Source organism: Podarcis cretensis (genome assembly GCF_951804945.1).
Source record: "Podarcis cretensis genome assembly, chromosome: 3".
Lineage (NCBI taxonomy): Eukaryota > Metazoa > Chordata > Lepidosauria > Squamata > Lacertidae > Podarcis > Podarcis cretensis.
The window spans coordinates 60,557,546-60,576,256 of record NC_137172.1 but is presented as its reverse complement, the minus strand read 5'-3'; the positions used below and the strand labels follow the sequence as shown (position 1 = coordinate 60,576,256).

Genomic DNA, 18,711 nt, shown 5'->3' with positions numbered 1-18,711 from the left:
ATGCTGTAGTTTAAAAAAATGTAGGTTCTCTATAACTTGGCTCTCAAGTTTCATGACAGAAATGACTGCTAAATCAAGAACTGACTACTTTAGAAACAAAGATTTACAAGAAATAATCTGTTTCAGAAGGTAAGAGGAAGTTCTGTGACAAAAGGAACATTTGCATGAACAATTTTGTTGGATACAGCCCTTGATTTACATTGCCATTTTTTCCTTGTTGATTTTAAATCACTGATTTAAATTGTCTTAATATAAATCAATCTATCCTGCAAAAAAATAAAAAAAAATCTTAAGGATTACTACCAATATAAAAATGTACTGAAATGCTGGACATTTATTTTAACAACTACCCAGGAGTGAAAATATTTTCATTCTACTCACTTAATAACTGCATTTTCTACACTCTACCTCAACATAGTATACTTCCCCTATTGGTTGCTGTGAAACAACACCTTTTCTTACCAACACTCGAAGAGAAGATGATCTCACGTGCCTGTTAATCTCATCAACCCACTGGTGGCAGATAGAACTTGGAGAGATTATCAGAGTAGCTCCTGTTGGAACTGGTTTCATTGCTACAAGGCAATGGGGACAGTAAAAGGGCTTGATCTTTAGATTTTCTTCTTTGTAGTTCACACACTCAGCATGCTGCCACAGGTGGCAGTTCAGGCACTGCACACGGGCCTTATAGTCAACCAAGCCAAGCTCACCACATATGCATTCAAAGCGATAATCAGAGGTATTGAATGGAAAAATAGAACCAGGATGTGGTACAAAAATGCTAGTGTGTTCTTGAGAGGCTGGAGACTGGCCTTCTGAGTTGTCTTGCTGCTCTTCAGCTTCATCATCTTTTTTAGAAATGTCAGTAGAATACGTTTTGTTTTTTGAAATAGGCCTATTTTCTTGCAAGTCAGAAGTTCTATGCAGAGAATCTTCTTGCATTATCCAGCCCTTAGGATCCATTTCTGATTTTGTATTATCTTTGCTTCTTGTACAGTAATCATGCTCTTCTGCTGTGATGTCTACTGCCTGAGATAGTTTAAGACCATTTGGATAGCACGTGCCCTCATCTCCCAATTCTTTGGTTTCATTCTTATTTTCTGGTGAATTTTTCTTCTGAACCCTAGCTGAAGTTTTTATTTTCTAAAACAAACAAACAAAATAAAATAAACTTATTTTGCTTTTTCAGCTTCATAAAAACACTCTGGATTAAATCAAACACTTGATATGGAGGCACAAGGGAAGGGGAGCTGGAAAAGTCCCAATGTGCATGCTGCATTCTGTGCATGTTTGGAACAAAACACACTTTCAGGATACTGAGTAGACTTTTACAAGACTTTTTAAAGGGAGTTCCAAACAAAGAAACACACACACACACACACACACACACACACACACACTTACTAGGGGTTGCCACCCCTGCTCTGTTCACCAACCCCTTTGCCCTTCCCACACACCTAACCAACCCCAACACCCTTTTATATCTCAACCCTTACCTGACCAACTACTGTGTGAAGGGCTTTCCCCATTAAACTCTGCTACAGCACCCCACCCCTTCCAATAAACAGCTCACTGATAGGTTGCCTATCAGTGGCCATGCAAATTGCAGAGTGTTGACATCTTACATTTTAATGCATATAGGAATATATATATAAATATGTGTGCGTTATACATTTTCAGTTCTTTTTGTCCTCTAATTCAGCACTGCAGTTTAACACTGAAAAACTACACCCCAAACTACAATGCAACACATCTGTAATTCATTAAACAGTGTAATAGCATTACACCCAAGAGATCTACTGCACATTATAAGTACATTCATCCTCATTATCAGCCATTGGGGTTCATACCCAGTTCTCCCTGGCCTAAATTACATGCAATTATTTCAACCCATTAAAATGTTCAGGGATTGATATGAAGATATCTCACAACAACTTTTGAGACTACTGTCATTAAAGCAGATGGCGGAAAATATCCAATGGCAAATCCAGATAAGATTTCCTATACAGCGATTACTCCCTGAATTCTATCAACTCTTGTTCAAACTGACTTAGCTGATCTGTTCTCATTTGCTCCCATTCCCAAAACTACTATAATGGACATGTATCAAAACACTTAAACAGAAATTATTCCCTCCATGGATTAAAAAAAAAACTCCCAGGTTACCTCTTTTTTGAATTTATTACAAAATTTCTGTTCCTTGTAGTTTCTGCCCAGCTTGAAAGAACCAGCAAGACCATGACCTTTGACCTGTTCCACTACCTTCTCTGCAATTAATTTTTCCAGAGTCCTTTTAAGAATGCGACGGTTTCTGTGTGTGTCGTACTTGTATATGGCATGGACATACTTAAAAATTGCCACAATAGATGCTCCCTTCTTCACATTCATTTCTTTTATAGCTGTTAAGAGCATCACTCGCAAACCTATTGTGAAGCCATAAATATCTACGATAAGGACTTGTGCAAAAAGAGGTCACAAAATAATGTTAAGATTTTAACAGTATTTATGTATTTATTTAGGAATCACTTTCTATAAAAATATCTCAAAGTGATGGACAATTTCAAATCCAATACAATACTAATGCAGCACTGACTATTCTTTATTTATTGAGGTAACATTAATTTTCATCTATAATCAATTCTGCAAAACTAGTTATTAGGAAAAGTTAACAAAATCAAAGGAACCTATTGCAGTATTTAAAATAATTTTTTGGGGGAAACCCTTAAACATAATTATTCAATTGCATGCAATCAATTTAGGACCTGATGTGAAAAGCATCATTATCATATACTAAAAACTCAATAAATAAAGATAAATTTGGGGGGCTTGGTAGTAAATGCTTTATTCATTACATATATGCTACAAATGATTTTCATGTTAAAAGATATATATATATATTTTGAAAGACCACAACCCATTTTTCCTTCGATCTCATGCGAGCCTCAACAACTACTCAACAGTGTTCCCTAATGTATGCTTGAGACATCTGAATGAGTCCCCCTACTGATATGGGAACCATGTCTGCATCTGTGTATCAAAGTAAAATGTAACACGTGCAATGCTAATATGTGGACTTTGGCTCTTCTGTAATATACAGAAATCTGAAATATGTCCTGCAGTACTGATCTGTCAGTTATTTTATATTATATTATCAATCTCTGCAATCATTTTTATGTAGCAATAAATGTAGCTGCAAATATGTTGCACCAAATTGGTACAAAGAATAGTAGGAAACAAAGGCAGAATGTATATACACATAGTGTATAATGGCAAATAAATATTGGCCTGGCTGTGCTGTAAGACTTTTAAATATTTTGTTTTCAACAAAGTTCTACCACTACAAATTCAAAGTAGTCTAGTTAGATGTTTCTGCAGGAAGGAGCCTTTAGACCCAGTACCAACTCTACTGTGAATGGTACATATTTCTTATTATTGCTTCTGGCAAATTAAACCTACTGAAGAACACTTACTAGGATAGTGCACTTTTTCCTTCAATTTAAGTTCCATTTTCTTTATGCTTTTCTTTTTGCTTCCTTCACTAGGTTGAGGCGGAACAAAGAAGTTTACCAAAAAACCCTAAGAGATAATTTTAACAATATCAGATTTATGTTCAGCTACCATGCTGACCTGCTTCACAAAATTAACATTTGCATCACTGAGTCTGACGAACAATTAATGTATCTTAAACAAGCATGCCAAGAATATTTGAATATTAACTACTGACTCTCTGGTTTTGAAAACACATAGAAAAACTAAGGCTGGGGATGTAATGCTTGCTGTGACAATGCAATAGCAAACAGTGACAATTCACTAAAAATATGGTTAAGATTGGTGATATCAAACAGATATCCCAGCTGAAGTGAAAAACTAATATTTAAAGGTATTTAAAAATTTGGTGGTGTGCAGGAGGAGAGAAGAGGGGAAATTCCACCAGATAAGCAGAAGTCTTTGTACAAAAGGAACGACATCATGGGACAAAATGAGAGTTTGATAATGACCAACATAAAATAGTAAAAGAAAAAGTTAATAATAAATTGACTGGGCACAGAGAAAATATTAATTTGCTTTTACCAGATTGGCCCTAGTATATAGAATATGAGCTACAGCAATGCACAGGTATGAGGCAAGGTCTTCAAAACATAGAAAAAAAACACATAAGGTTGTACATTGACCTGGAATTTGTTGTTCTAGTAATTTACAAATAAAGATCATCTCTCATTAAGCTTAGCTTAGTGAATGCTGTATATTTTGCTTGGCCCTGGGAGAAGTGCATAAATTTTGCCAACAAAAACAATTTTCCTGACTTTCATGAACCCTCTTCTGTGAAACTTGGTGCTTCTGGTATCTTCTAAAATTGTCTAATACTAAATTTATTATGATCAACCAGATTATGTAGGTTGTATATCAATTTGTTCAATTCAGGAGGTTCAATTCTGGACCAATTTGGCATTTGGTTCTAGATGGTAACATGTAATCTATTGTATAATAGTAAGGACTTCAGTCGAAAAAAATCAGGTATGTCGAAAAATAAGCATACAATCTGGTCCAACATAAATCTGAGACTAAGTGGTAAATTCTTGCTCAATTTATACAAAGATTTTAAAGTTGTATTTATTAATGCTGAAGATACACTGTTAAGCAACCAGTCCCATGTTTGTTTTTGTATAGATATGCTTAAACTCCTTAGAACTCCCCCACCCCATTTTTAATAAAATGGGATTTGATTATGGATGGACATGAAACTAAAGACTTGTGGAAATGAAAAAAATGAATAATTTATTACGAACATAAACATAAAAGAGCAGTTCTAATAAACCCCTAGTTCAATGTTCTGCTACCAAGAATGGTCTCTTCTCCCCTCACCACCTACCCCGGCAAGGACCAAATCACTTCTTGAGTATTGGAACCATTTGCTTCATTCCCACACCTACTACAAATGTCTCACCTCAGGTAACATCAGAGCATCCTGTTTAACATCCTTTCGAGTGTGTGTCAGGATAAGGGACAATACTTCTACTGTTTTTCCAAGGCCCATCTCATCTGCCAATATTCCTCCAGGCCACTGAGGCCCAGCAACTGGACGTTCACGAATAATGCTGAAGACCAAAGATTCATCCTAGTTAAGAACATGTTATGTGCATGTATAATTTCTGATCACAAATTTAACAGAAGTAAATGACTACATTGGCATTTTCTGAAGTAGGTAACATTCTAGAAGTACGTGCATTTGGAGAAGGATCGTGGACAACCCAATCTCTAATATTTAAAATATACACATAACAAAATCCATCATAAGAGTTGCATTAATCCTAGTACAGTGGTGCCTCGCAAGACGAAATTTATCCGTTCCGTGAGGCTCTTCGTATAGCGGTTTTTTCGTCTTGCGAAGCAAGCCCATTGACAGCTTAGCGGATTAGCGCTATTAGCGGATTAGCAGCTTATCAGCGGATCAGCTGATAAGCGCTTAGCGGCTTAGGAAAAGGGGGAAAAAAGGGGAAAAAAGCCCGCAGGAACTCGCAAGATATTTTCGTCTTGCGAAGCAAGCCCATAGGGAAATTCGTTTTGCGAAGCGCCTCCAAAATGGAAAACCCTTTTGTCTAGCGGGTTTTCCGTCTTGCGAGGCGTTCGTCTTGCGGGGCACCACTGTACCTACACATTTTTTTAAGAACAGAAAGGAAACGATATATATTTCATTATCAATCAAGCACAGAATTAAATAAAACTGCTCATTTGCAAAACGAAGCAGGATCCAATATGCTTTCAAATTGGATGGGGAACCATGTGTTGAGATTTCTGTGTTGCAGGGGGTTGGTCTACATGACCCTCAGAGTCCCTTTCAAGTTACAATTCTATGGGTCTATGAAATCACACTAACAGTTTTAATTCCTTTCCCAATCTCTGTCATATTTTCCTTTCTCATCTTCAGAAGTATTCAAAAGATATTTATATAATTTCTTATTGTTTAAATCTAGGAAATAGTCACATTAAGGCATTTTCATAAAACAAGAGCTGGAGTGATATTTATAGCATTAAACACAATTACTTAAATTGTATGCACTTTGGCTGTAATAATAAGACCAATAATCCTTACCAGCCAGTAAAAGGATTATAGTACAGTTTTAGTCCATCTAAAGTAATAAACTCTCTCCATAAGAAGTGGAGTGCATTTTCTACTGAGAGAAAGAAGAAAACAATGAGATTCATACAAATGCTACTCATATGATTTAAATTTATTTTGACTGCTTCTTCGCTTATCTTCAAAGTTGAAAGTACAGAAACTGAAGCTCCGAGGAATCTTATTTGATCATTCCACAATCCCTCGAGCCCTATGTTCTGTTACAGACCAATGCCCCTTCAGCTTCTATAAGATTAAATGAACCCAGTACAAATAAGTTACAAGACCCTTAAATGACCAGATTGTAAATCTGGATAACACCACCTCTTAGTACTTTATAGTGTTTTACGTACACAAATCCTTACAGTAATCCCATAAAGTAAACCAGCATTATTAAGCCCAGTTTTACAGATCAAGAAGCTTGAAGGACAACTTGTCCAAGTACATGCCTAAGACCAACTAGTGGGTTTATGATCATGATTAGATATGAACCAGAGACTTTCTGACCCACAGCTTACTCTCTTAGCTAGTGTGCTATGGTAGGTCTATTTTATTCCTTCTCAAGATAATCGTGCAAATTAAAAAGGAACTATGAATCACAGGTAATCTACAGAAACTAATTCTCAGAGCTCATAAGGTTTCCAGCATTTAAGCCATCCCCAGATCCCAGTTGCCCTAAATGGAAATTTACATGGAGTACCTACTATATTCCAGACAGAAAAATCTAAGATTCAGGTTACATACATTTCCTGCCTACAGCATCAAGGAAATAAGCAATAACTAGGAAGGAAATTGCCAAAAATAAAAATATGGGAGAGGGGGAATGAAATTTCCCTAAAGGGGGTTCTATTCGTAATTAGCCACTTCTGAACCAAGTGATGCACATTAATGCCACACCTGCTATGTTAGAAACACAAACAACCCTTATGTTGTGTATAAACCAAGTGCTGATGTATGCAATATGAACATGTCAGGATGCACAATGGGTTGTATTCAATGGCAACTTTGCCTTAGCAGAAAGCAGTTCTATTCACACAAGCAGGGCATTGAATTTTTGCTACTTGAGGGGGGGGGAATGATGTGTGACTTTCTTATAACTAATACATCATCATGAATTTCTATCAGTATCACTGTAATCAAGATATATATTTATGTTGCCTTTTTCGAGATACTTGCCATTGGTTGGTACATTTTTGAAGTTCTCACGTTGCAGCATCCAGTTTACAGCCTCAGTTTGGTATGGCCTCAATACAGGAATCAGTGCAGAGTGCTGTACGTTCTCCTTCAAAAACTGAATTTCTTTTTGGTGCGTATGCCTCACAAAGTCATAAAGCTCTTCAATATTTTGCCGCTCTATATCTCTATCGGATTCCTCCTCATCTTCCTCCAGAATATCTAAAAGAACCGTATGGCACTGATTCACAGTCAGTAATGTTTGCAATACCTTAAACATACTGCAATGAAGTAACAAAACAAATGGGTAAAAATAGTATCCCTGTACTAAGAAATATTAATACAGTACCTTGTTGTTCCCAATCTTAGGTACAATACCAAATAGTTCTTGGAAGGGAAGAAGAGAACTTGGCTCTCTTTTAAGATCAAACACATGACCAATAAATAATACTAGGAACTGGCCAGAATACAATTTTTAAAGTACTGAGTTTGTTTTAAGAAATTATAATTTATTTGCATTATTTAAAAAGCTTACAGTACCAACATCAGTTCACAATTTTTAAAAACAAAATCTTGATTTCATTCACAATACTTTCCTTGTACTTGGTGAACAGTGAAGGTGATATTATAATTAATGTGTTGATTAAATTTGCTACTGATGAACAAATCCTCTTGCAGCAGCTGTGATGCAAAAAACCAGATGCTATCCTTTAATAGCCAACCACTTCCCACCCTCACTGTATAAAGTAAGAAAAATAAGTGGAGTGACTATGAACAGGGATAGGGTTGAGCAGAAGGAAGAGGAACATGTAAGGGCTTGAGCAGATGATGAAGGGAGAGAATGAAGAATCAAAAGACATTTAAAAATGCAAGGCCAAGTTATTTTTCTTCCACTCTCCTCTGCCATTCTGTGCGGGTCTCCACTGGTAATAATGTGCAACTTATGCATTGATTCACTATACTCAATCATCACTTTTTTTCAACTCTACAAGCGAATTGTGACTATTTTACACATTATGGGCACTTTACACATTATGAGCCAATAATACATATATTTAACTAAACATAGACATCTAAAAATGCACAAAACAGAGTTGTCGGTTTCATTTACTCAGCACAATTTCACCAATTTCAAAAGAAATCATGCCAATTTACATGACACATCTCTAGCAATATTGTGCAACCATTGACCATTTGGGTACAGTAGTTCGGACTGATGTTCTCTACAGAGTCTGGAGGTCAAAACATTATCTTTCAAATAAAGTTATTGCTTATTTTCATATGAATAAATATTATTAGCATAGATTTGACCAACACAGCACAGGTATTGCCTAGAGTCCTAGACCAACAATTGAATGATAGTGCAGGACATATAGGGATATATTTCTACATGATTCTGAATCATACATATTCTGCTCTTTATATAAAGGCACACCCAACTCTAGGCCACGTTTCCATATACCTTTATGTCATTTGGCAGGCATTTCATTTCTTTATTATCTCCAGAAACCTCACCCCTGAGCTGAATGAAGTATGTCCCGTTACTTTGCTCTACCAGAGAATGTTCTGTGTATGTGTGCAGTTTACTCAAGTATCAAAAGTCACCGACAAATGTGACAGATTTAAATAATTTATGCTCTGCTTCCCACACATTAAGAGAAGCTAAAACCTTCTTTACTCCAGAAACAGTATTTAGAAGATAAATTAAGGTCACCTAAATGTAACACCAAGATAAGAACATTTCCTCCAAAACTCATATATATGTTTTAATGGTATAACTAATATGTGTCAATATTATCAAATGAGATTACCTGGAATTATGAAGTGGTAGAATTTTTCCATCAGTTTTTGAATAAGTTGATTAGCTTTTTTTATTCTGCCACCACCATCACTAAGGAATTCTAGCTTGCTTAAGCCAACTTCAAGAAGATACATTCCAACCTGTGAATGTAATTTTTAGATGAATTTTGGAACGTGCAAGAAAAGGAGAAAAAATGTGAGAAAAAGATCATAAGCTTTTTGGTGACTAAACTGGAATTCTAAACTTGCTTACCCATGAGCAACCCCCCCCACTGAATTTAATAGGTGAACACTTTGGCAACTTGTGGCTGAAGGACCAAATGATATGTTTGTGGGAGATCCATTATTAGATTTTCCATTATAATTATTTTCCCATAAGCACAGCCATGGATCAAAGCAACAATACCCAACGAAAAACAGTCTACCCAATCCCCAGATTCCTTATTTTATTTTTTGCTTGCTTGCTTTTATGTCCCACCTTTCCTCCAAGAAGCTCAGTGGTTCTCCATCTCTCCATTTTATCCTTATAACAACCCTGTGAAGTAGGCTAGGCTGAGAGACATCGACTGCCCCAAGGTCCCCTAGTGAGCTTCATGGCTAGAACCCTGGTCTCTCAGCTCTTAGTCAAAAACTGTAACCAATAAATCCTTCAGCCAACTGCTGTTTGAATTATGCCCAAAATCTAGATAGCAGACAGTGCAAATAAGTGACATTTAGAACTCTGAAAATAATCCTACTTCCCTAATAACATAAACCTTCAGGTGTGAAATGTCAATGCTCTCTGTGGGAGCCCAAAGTCCATCAGATGTAAGCCTTAGTCAAGCATAAATTGGGGAATCTACATGTAATCCTGATTATAATGTAAACTACAGCTTCCTGGATACTAGGATATGCTAAACTAAATCTTACCAAAAAAACTACCTATAATGTTCATGTTGCAGGCAAGCATTTGGGTTACTTTTAATATTCATTGGACCAATCTTACATTGCAATCCTACACATATTTAGGATTATGTGCATAATGAAAATGGAATTTAATTCTGAGTAAATATGCATGACCATATTGTTAATGTAAATAGAGACAATTCTCTGAAAATCAAACAGAAAGGGTACTGTTTGAATCATATTATGGTGCTGTAATATGTAATATGTTCACGTAATATGTTAATTCCAAGTACGAAATAAATGGCTTATTCTTAGCAGTTAGGAAGTCTTATTAATTACGTAAATCAAGTACCTTTAAGCACTGGCCATCTCCGGATCTTTGACAAAGTACAATTACTCTCTTCTTTTGCAGCCACATCAAGTCTTCTAACATTTCATTATTTAAAGATGATTCAACTAACACGACTTCTTGGTAAGTGTTCTGTAATGATTCTTCCCTCTCATCATTCTTTGCATGAATACAGATTCGCAAATGATCACAAGGTTCTGCTCTCATCAATGTAAAACTCTTTTTATGGACATTCTCACTTAGTTGTTGACCAGGAAGAGGTTGCAGAATGAACTCTCCAAGTAAGGTTTTCCAGTTAGAATCAGAAATATAAGGAAATATCACAATATTTAGCTGTATGGATATAGAAGTCAAGAGATGGCAGGAATCTTCTGCTTCATCCAAAATGGTTGAAATGCTCAATGATTTTAGGTTGTTTACTTTGAGCGTCGAAACTTCATCAGTGCTATCATCATTTATAACAACATCTGTTGTAAAAGATGAGCTTGTACCTGCAAGAGGTTGGTCTTCATCCACTGCATCCAAATCTATCACTTCATTTTTACAGTCATCATGCATATTCCAGCAGAGCTGCTTCTTTTTCTCATCATTCATCCTCGATGGAGGAGCACGCTTTCGACGGCCACTCATTTTTATGTTTCACTAGCAGTGTTTAATCTCTGTAATACAGATTGACATCCATTTACGTTTCTGCATGGATTAGTATACTTTGGTTTATTAACAATAAAGGCTGATCCAAATGTATAGGTAAGAATCCATAGTTTATTGAACAGAGAATGAGTGCTGTGTCCCATCTCCTCTCTCTCTCTCTCACCCACCCACGAAAAAATATTCTGGGGTTTGATCAGAAACTGTGGTTTAATCTCTAACTGCAAATGGTTTCAAGGCAAGAATGATAAATAGTAGCATGTGAAGGAGCCACAACACTTGTCAAAATTATATCTAAAATGTAAGTCCTGAGTAAAAAGTAAATATATCTTAATCAGTTTATGCTTACAACAACAATATTTTCACAAGTTAAATATTCTTCCCTCCAAATTTGTTTTCTAATTCTAAATATAATTCAAAACATTACCATCTCTAAAGGGTGAATTCACCAGTGGATCTGTACCCTTCATCTCGAAATATAAGACTAGTTAATTATGAAATGGTGTTATTTAAAAATAGGCATGTGATTACAAATGGATGGAGACCATGCACCCAAGATATAGTCTAAATCCCAAGAGGTACTCATTTATGGTTCCTCGTCATCCTGGAAAAAAGTGACAAGTGGTTCTGCTCTGGGCCCGTTGTTGTTCAACATCTTTATAGGATGAAGGAATTGAGGGGATGCTCATCAAATTTGCAGATGACATCAAACTGGGAGGGGTAGCTAATGCCGCAGAATCAAAATTCAAAATGGCTTTAACAGATTGGAGAACTGGGCACAAGCTAACAAAATGAATTTCAATAGGACGGGGGGGGGGCACCTGGCTTACTAGCAGTGCATGAGAAAAGGATCTTACTCAGACCATACTTGACATACTGTGTCCAATTCTGGGCACTACAATTTAAGATGGATGTTGACAAGCTGGAACATGTGCAGAGGGGGGCACCCAAGATGATCAAGGGTTTGGAAACTAAACCTTATGAGGAGCACTTGAAGGACCTAGGTATATTTAGCCTGTAAAAAAGGAGACAGAGGGTATAAGATAGTCATTTTCAAATATCTTAAGGGGTGTCACATGGTGGAGGAAGCATGCTTGTTTTCTCCTGCTCTGGAGGGTAGGACTTGAACCAATGGCTTCAGGTTACAAGAAAGGAGATTCCAAATAAACATTCGGAAAAGCTTTCTGACAGCAAGAGCTGTTCAACAGTAGAGAGATGGTGGACTCTCCTTCCTTGGAGGTTTTTAAACAGAGGCTGGACGGCCATCTGTCATGGATGCTTTAGCTGAGATTCCTGCACTGCAAGGGATTGGACTAGATGACCCTTGAGATCCCTTCCAACTCTAAGATTCTATGAACATGAGAGACTTGCTTTAATCACCAAGTTAATATGACAACAAGGACACATGAATACCTACTGATTAACAACTTAAAAAACCACAACCCTGTTCTTCAGAAAGCTTATATCTGGGCATTCATTCAGAATTTGCCTTACGCCACCTTATACGACAACACACCCTCATTGCCTTAAAGCTAAAATATTTGGACAGATGAGGGATGGAGGCAGAGATGAGGGATGCAGGCAGTATTTTTAACTCTTCGTGAAAGGACTATTAATGTTGGTAGCACTACATGACATTTTGTCTCAAGGAGGAAATCAGCCACACAATCAAACTTATTCCAAAGGGGTAGTTGTGTTACTCTCTTGGAGCAAAACACACCAAAAGCCTTATGGCATCTTAAAAGATTAACAAATTAATTACAGCATAAACATTTATAGACCACCATAATAAATCTGACGGTCTTTAAGATGCCACAAGACTCTTTGTTGCATATACTATCAACCATATTTGCACTTAACAAATGAAAGCCATGATTAATACATGTACATCAAACAAAGAAGTTATGCCACAGATACAAACTAAACTTGATACATATTTATTTGCATTAAGAACTCTGGGACCCATCTGTTACTCAGGTCATTTAATCTACATCAGCTGACAGGAAGTGAAATGGGCAAAGAATTCTTATGTGCGCATTCAAAACCATGTAATCTGGAATCCTTACTAAACTACAGTTTAGTAACTACTGCTACCATATTTCAAAGTGGAGTAGACACTGGGCAAAGACAGTGGGGTATTCCCTTCCTTCCACCTCACTGTATGCTTATAAACAAAGATGCTACAAATATTCTACGATTGTTTCCAACTACATTATCAGATAAATCACGAACATAATAAGCTCTGGCTGTACATGCACATGACATACCAGAAAAAGATTTTTTGTTTTTTGAAGGAGAGAGAAGATTAGCGTGCTCCTCCCAACAACTTATAAGAGGGGCTGTTGGGGGGTGGGGAGAGTGAGATACAAAACCGCAAGAGAATTATTCATTATATTGTGCATATTATAAGAATATGCAGATAATAGGGATACCAACAAGGCCAAGGCGCCGGTAACAACGCCCCCCCGCCCCATTAAGGCCTATTGCACGTCATAGACCAACGAAGAAGCTGTCTCTCCCTCTATATATAAAACTATAAACACACACATGTGTGTGTAAGTGTGTAAGTGTGTAAGCGACAGGTGGGGGCGAAGCCACTAACTGCAACCTCCCACCCGCTGCTTCTTCTCAGCCTGACGCACCTGAGAGGGTTGGAATCAGCTCCTTGGGGCTCCTCCCCGGCTTCCCCTTCTGGGCCCGGCGGCGGCGGCGGCGGCGAGGCTGGCAGAAGAAACGAGCTCCTGAGCAGCTCCAAGGAGCGCAGCGACCATCCTCGAACCAGGAAGAGGAAGAAGAAGCGAAGGGAGGGTGGGGGGAGGGGAAAGCCAAACAACAACAAGATTCTCCCCTCAAAGTTCACCCGCCGGACGGAGGAAGGAAGCGGAAGCAGAGAGCGACGCGGAGGCCCCGCCCACTGCCCCTCTCGCGCTAGCACGCGCCTGCCCACCCACCCACCTACCCCCACCCCCCACAACGGCAGAGAAGCGGCGAATGTGCGCGTGCGCGGTGCCTTCTTTTTTCTAAGCCGGCGTATCCCGTGTTTCTGCGGGGAGGACAAACGTAGACGGTTGCGCAACAGCTGCTGTAGGACCCGGTCCACCCAGATTAGGTTGCTGTGATGGGTTTAACCGGGATTAGTTTGGGGCGTGTTGGTTGGTCTTGAGGTTCTGCGAAGGTCTTGAGCCTTATTTTAAAATTATTTCCAACCCCTGTCTTTTCGTCTTAAGTTTGATGCAACTTTTTAAAGATCTTGTAGTGCAGCGAACACTTTGGAACTCCTTGCCTATTGAAGCCAGGCAGGTGCCTTCACTGTACTCTTTTTGGCACCTGCTGCTAAAGACATTTTTGTTTAGGGGAGCAGACCCATGCATCTAGAATGCTTGTGTGCTTTTATATTTTTAGTGGTTTTAATTGTCTTAATTGTTCTTACCAATAATGTTATTTTTTTATTTGGTATGGAAAATGTTTAGGATTTTTTTAAAAACAAAAATGAAGCTTTATAGAAATTTTATGAAACATATAAATAAATAAAAAAAATTGGTGTTCCACAGCAAAATGGATACAACAAGCCAGAAATTTGCCCACCTTGGTTCATAAGAGGAAGAGAAAGCAGGTCAGCTGGCAGAAATAGCTCTTCCTTTTGCCTGTTTCTGGCTCCCTGCTGCTGAGCCAAATCCTTGCTGCTGCACCACCCAAAGAGAAAGACCAAGCAAACAAAGGGAAGCAGCAGAAACCATCCCTGGCTGCGTGATCCTAAGGAGGCAATGGCTGCTGCTGCCCTGAACCTAGAAAGGAGGGGGGGGGTGGAAGTTTGAGGACGGCAGGGAAGCATGCAGGAAGCATGCTGCCTCTTCTCTCTTGCCCACCCTTGCTGGTGCCCACCTGTCAGTCATGTGGCATCATCACACCAAGCTGAATAATGTTTTTGCAGAACTGAAACTGCAGTGGAATGGAAGCAGTGCTGCATGCACTGGATACCGAGCAAAATGGAAGATGATGGATTATCACAAGTAGACGCACATCCAGCAACAGATCTAGGAGAAGTTCCAATAGTAAAGTGTCTGTGCAAATGCAACCTTGGTAGAACATCAAGGGAACATTGCAGGAATATTACGGTGGGGTTGCAGGTGGACATGATGTCACAAGTACTATGACCACCTTGCTGCATTCAGTAAATTTCACTAGTTAGGAACATAACCTTATGCTGAGTCAAACCATTGGTCCATCACGTTCAGTATTGTCTTCATCATCCCTGGCCATGCTGGCTGGGGCTGATGGAGTCCAACAATATCTGAAGGGCCAGAGGTTAACCCCCTCTCATCTCCACTTACTGATTTAACTGTCCAGAGGTTCAGACAGGGAATATTCCCAGTTCTACTTGGAAATGGTAGGCAATCTTGGGTTTCTGGCATACAAACCAGAAGCTCTGTTGCTAAGCTACAACCCTTTCTGCAGTTACTGAATAGGAACCATTAATTTTACCAGTTGAATTCAACTTTTAATAATTTCTTTTTAAAAACAACACCTTAATGAAAGATTAGAAGACAAATACAGCTAGTTAATGTTGACACTACATAACTGCAGTGACCCAACACACTCGGTTTTTTCCAAAGAAGGCGTTTAATAACGTCTACCTGTCTGCTTCAGTAGAACAGCTTTGACACCTTTCAAGGCTCACAGGAATATGGCGATAATTATTTAATTAAAGTGTGCAAAAGCTTGTGAAGATTTGCCGACAGGAACATAGCCCAGCATAAATGAGATGTTTTACTACAGCAGACTATAAAACTATTCAAGCATAAAGTTGCTGTACTTAAGTTTCAGATCAGTGAAGAGATCAACTTTATATAAACCAGTGGGAAAATTACCTCCAGAGGATTTTACACCTTCATTTCCTTCCTCCAGTTTAATTGCTTATGTTGTATACTAACACGCCAGACATCGCAGAGGATTTCTGGCAATGTTCATAATGTTCTTTTACACTAAGTAATGATCCTATATGGCTGGTCTGAGAGTGAAAGATCCAGATTATTTGGGGCAATGTTACTTAGCGGGATACTTAAGGCTTTTCAAGATGACCCTAAAAGTGGGTGTATTATTGTGATAACATAGAGTAATATACGCTGATGGAGCTAAACTCGGTAGGGTAGTAGGGCATGTCTGCTTTGTGGCTTTTCAGTACCCATCTCTTTATAAATAAATATTTCAAATTATACAGGGGTGAGGAACCTGTCACCATCCAGATGTTATTGGACTCCAACTCCCATCAGCCCCAGACTATATGGCCAGTGGTCAGGGATGATGTGAATTGTAGTACAGCAACATCTAGAAGACCATAAATTTCCTATCCCTGCTATAGAGGATTTCACTGGCAGTTGACTCTGTGATGAACAGAGGCCAAAATTCTTTTAGATACACAATCAACACATGCGCCCATGCTACACTGAATTTCTATCCCATATTTGAAATGTCTTTGCATAATGTTATTAATATAGAATTTCACTGTGGTAGCTGCTGACAGGCAATAGCTCTGTCTTACAATGCTACCAATTTGTCTTTTAATGCTGGTGAAATGCCATATGCTATGACAATAGGGGAGTTCAGATAAACATTAAAAGAACATGTGAGGAGCTTGTGCACAAGATAGCCCTGATGTCAACACACCCAGTGGCCCCACCCTCACCACCCATGTGTCCTACATATGTGAGAAGAGGCTCTCTGTGTGCACCAGTATATGCATGCAGAGAGCCTACACACATGGTGATCCAAATGGGCCCAGGATTTTACTCCCAGATTATCCTTAATTAACTGCATGGCTGACATCTGCTATCGTGGGATCCGCTGTTCACCATGGCGGCAGCACCGGAAGTGATTTCTATGAATATTTGAACCCCATAATGGTGCTATTACGATTAGGATAATAATTCCATCCTTCAGTCTGAAAAGTTGTGGTTTAAAAATTAATTCACTTTGAGCTAAGTGAAAAAGAAAGAGTACTTTAGAGGAAGGCCTTATATCTAATTAAGTGGTCTTATTTCATTTCTGAAAAAGCAATCATGATTTCATTAGGTGAAGAGTTAACTATCTCTTAAGCAGTGTGTGTGTTTTATGCTCAAGAGCATTTTGGCTTTAGATAACTGAAATACTAAGCCAGCCCATAAAGTGCCACTGGAAAGCATTTTATACCCCTGAAAATGTGGCTGCAAAGCCAATTTAAATTCTCTGGAGTCTGTGGCTGCTCAGTATACATGTCACTGTTGTGAAGGGAGCAATATATTATTCCAGTAGCTGCCAATTTGGAACACCCTAAGGAGGGTGTAGTATATTATTCTGCTAGCTGTCAGTTGGGAATACCCCAGAGACAGAGAGGGTCTGCTTCAGATTGCGAAGGAAGATACCATTTTTAAATGTTCCCTTACATTAAAAAAAATTTGATACCTTCACCTGCATTTTGAAGTGGTACAGTCCATTCTATTACCCCAGAATTTTACCACTGAATTATGCTGCATAAACCAGGCTAGATAATTGTCCCTTAATGGTGGTTTCTCTGGACAATGATCAAGTTCCTCCTCACCTCCACCTACCCCTGAATGCTAAAACAAAATTCTTCAACTTCCTAAACTTACTCGCTAAATGTGTCAAAAATGTTATGGTGTCATGTGACTCAGGGTTTCTCAGGGACTGAGGCTCTGGATACAGAGGATACCTTCAACTATGAGGTGGATTTCTCCTCAGAACCAGTCTTGGTTGTTCCTGTCTCTTCAGGTGTTACATCACCAGAGGAGCAGGTGATGCCTGCATTTCTCCAGCCCCAAGAGGTTGCACCACCTTTCTCAGACTCTAAGGGTGACAGCTCAGAGATCATAGAAGAATCCTGCGCTGCTCTGAGCTGCCAGAGTCAATGGCTCCCAAACAAGATTCCAACCACCAGGGGCGAGGCTGGCTACTCAGCGGAAGCTGCAGTCCAGTTAAGGCTAAATAATAATAATTCATAATAATAATAATTTATTATTTATACCCCGCCCATCCGGTTGAGCCTCCCCAGCCACTCTGGGCAGCTCCCAATCAAGTGTTAAAAACAATACAATAAATCTGATTTTGTTGGTTGTTGGAGCAGCATTCAAGACTGTCTTGTCAAACTTCCAATCTATGTGATGTGGAGCTGTCCAGGGTGCTAACTGCCTTTGCCTTGACCCCTTATCTGCTTTTTTCTTATTATTATTAAAGATTTTCTTGTTTTACAGAAGTATGTGTAATGTCTCTCGTATTTTTTCCATGTAACATTTTTACAAATCAGTTTCATTTGTTGAGACATTAGGAAGAAAAGGGGTGGGGGGGAGATGGGGGGGTTGGGTGGTGATGTTTCTATTTTGCTTAATGTATGTAGGGTTTGGTGTCAGCGTTACTCATGCCAGTTCTCTGCTGTTCACTTGTGTTCCTTTGGTGGTGAGAGAGGTTGGGGTTGGCCTAGGGTGTGGTTGTTTGTTTGTGATTGGCTGTGGTGATCTTTGTTTTTGCCTGGCATTGCTTATCTGAACCTATTGCCTCTGCTTTGTCCGACTTTGAATTGGCAGATTTCTGCTTGACCTCAGTGAAGGACGCTCAGTGAGAAACAGTGTGAACATCTCCCAGGGTGAGAAACTGGGAGAGAAAAGGAAAGCTCCCAGGCGAGAGCTCGGAGTGTCTGTCATTTTCTGTGTGGGGCTGGGATTAAGAGCTACTTTGGACAGAGAGGCGATTT

The 18,711-nt window shown here is 38.8% G+C and overlaps 2 protein-coding genes across 4 annotated transcripts in view; one reads left to right on the top strand and one right to left on the bottom strand.

Moving 5' to 3' along the window:
* SHPRH (SNF2 histone linker PHD RING helicase) overlaps nucleotides 1-13,868 on the bottom strand; it is a 42,802-nt gene extending 28,934 nt beyond the window's left edge. Inside the window, exons 1-9 of one of the 3 annotated variants that reach the window (XM_079971235.1) lie at nucleotides 13,613-13,868; nucleotides 10,326-10,981; nucleotides 9,100-9,229; nucleotides 7,292-7,510; nucleotides 6,092-6,173; nucleotides 4,946-5,096; nucleotides 3,471-3,576; nucleotides 2,167-2,423; nucleotides 463-1,143 (exon numbers count right to left, since the gene is read on the bottom strand). In XM_079971235.1, the coding sequence (XP_079827361.1) occupies nucleotides 463-1,143; nucleotides 2,167-2,423; nucleotides 3,471-3,576; nucleotides 4,946-5,096; nucleotides 6,092-6,173; nucleotides 7,292-7,510; nucleotides 9,100-9,229; nucleotides 10,326-10,952 (2,253 nt within the window). In that variant the 5' untranslated portion in view covers nucleotides 10,953-10,981; nucleotides 13,613-13,868. Of the gene's footprint in view, nucleotides 1-462; nucleotides 1,144-2,166; nucleotides 2,424-3,470; nucleotides 3,577-4,945; nucleotides 5,097-6,091; nucleotides 6,174-7,291; nucleotides 7,570-9,099; nucleotides 9,230-10,325; nucleotides 10,982-13,612 lie in introns of those variants that run through there. The other 2 variants (XM_079971236.1, XM_079971237.1) reach the window with 2 other exon arrangements.
* A 105-nt stretch (nucleotides 13,869-13,973) lies between these two features.
* The window catches only part of GRM1 (glutamate metabotropic receptor 1), a 180,428-nt gene continuing 175,690 nt past the window's right edge, over nucleotides 13,974-18,711 (top strand). Inside the window, exons 1-2 of the mRNA XM_079970862.1 lie at nucleotides 13,974-15,141; nucleotides 18,545-18,603. The gene's annotated coding sequence lies outside the window, so the exon portion shown is untranslated. The remainder of the gene's footprint in view (nucleotides 15,142-18,544; nucleotides 18,604-18,711) is intronic.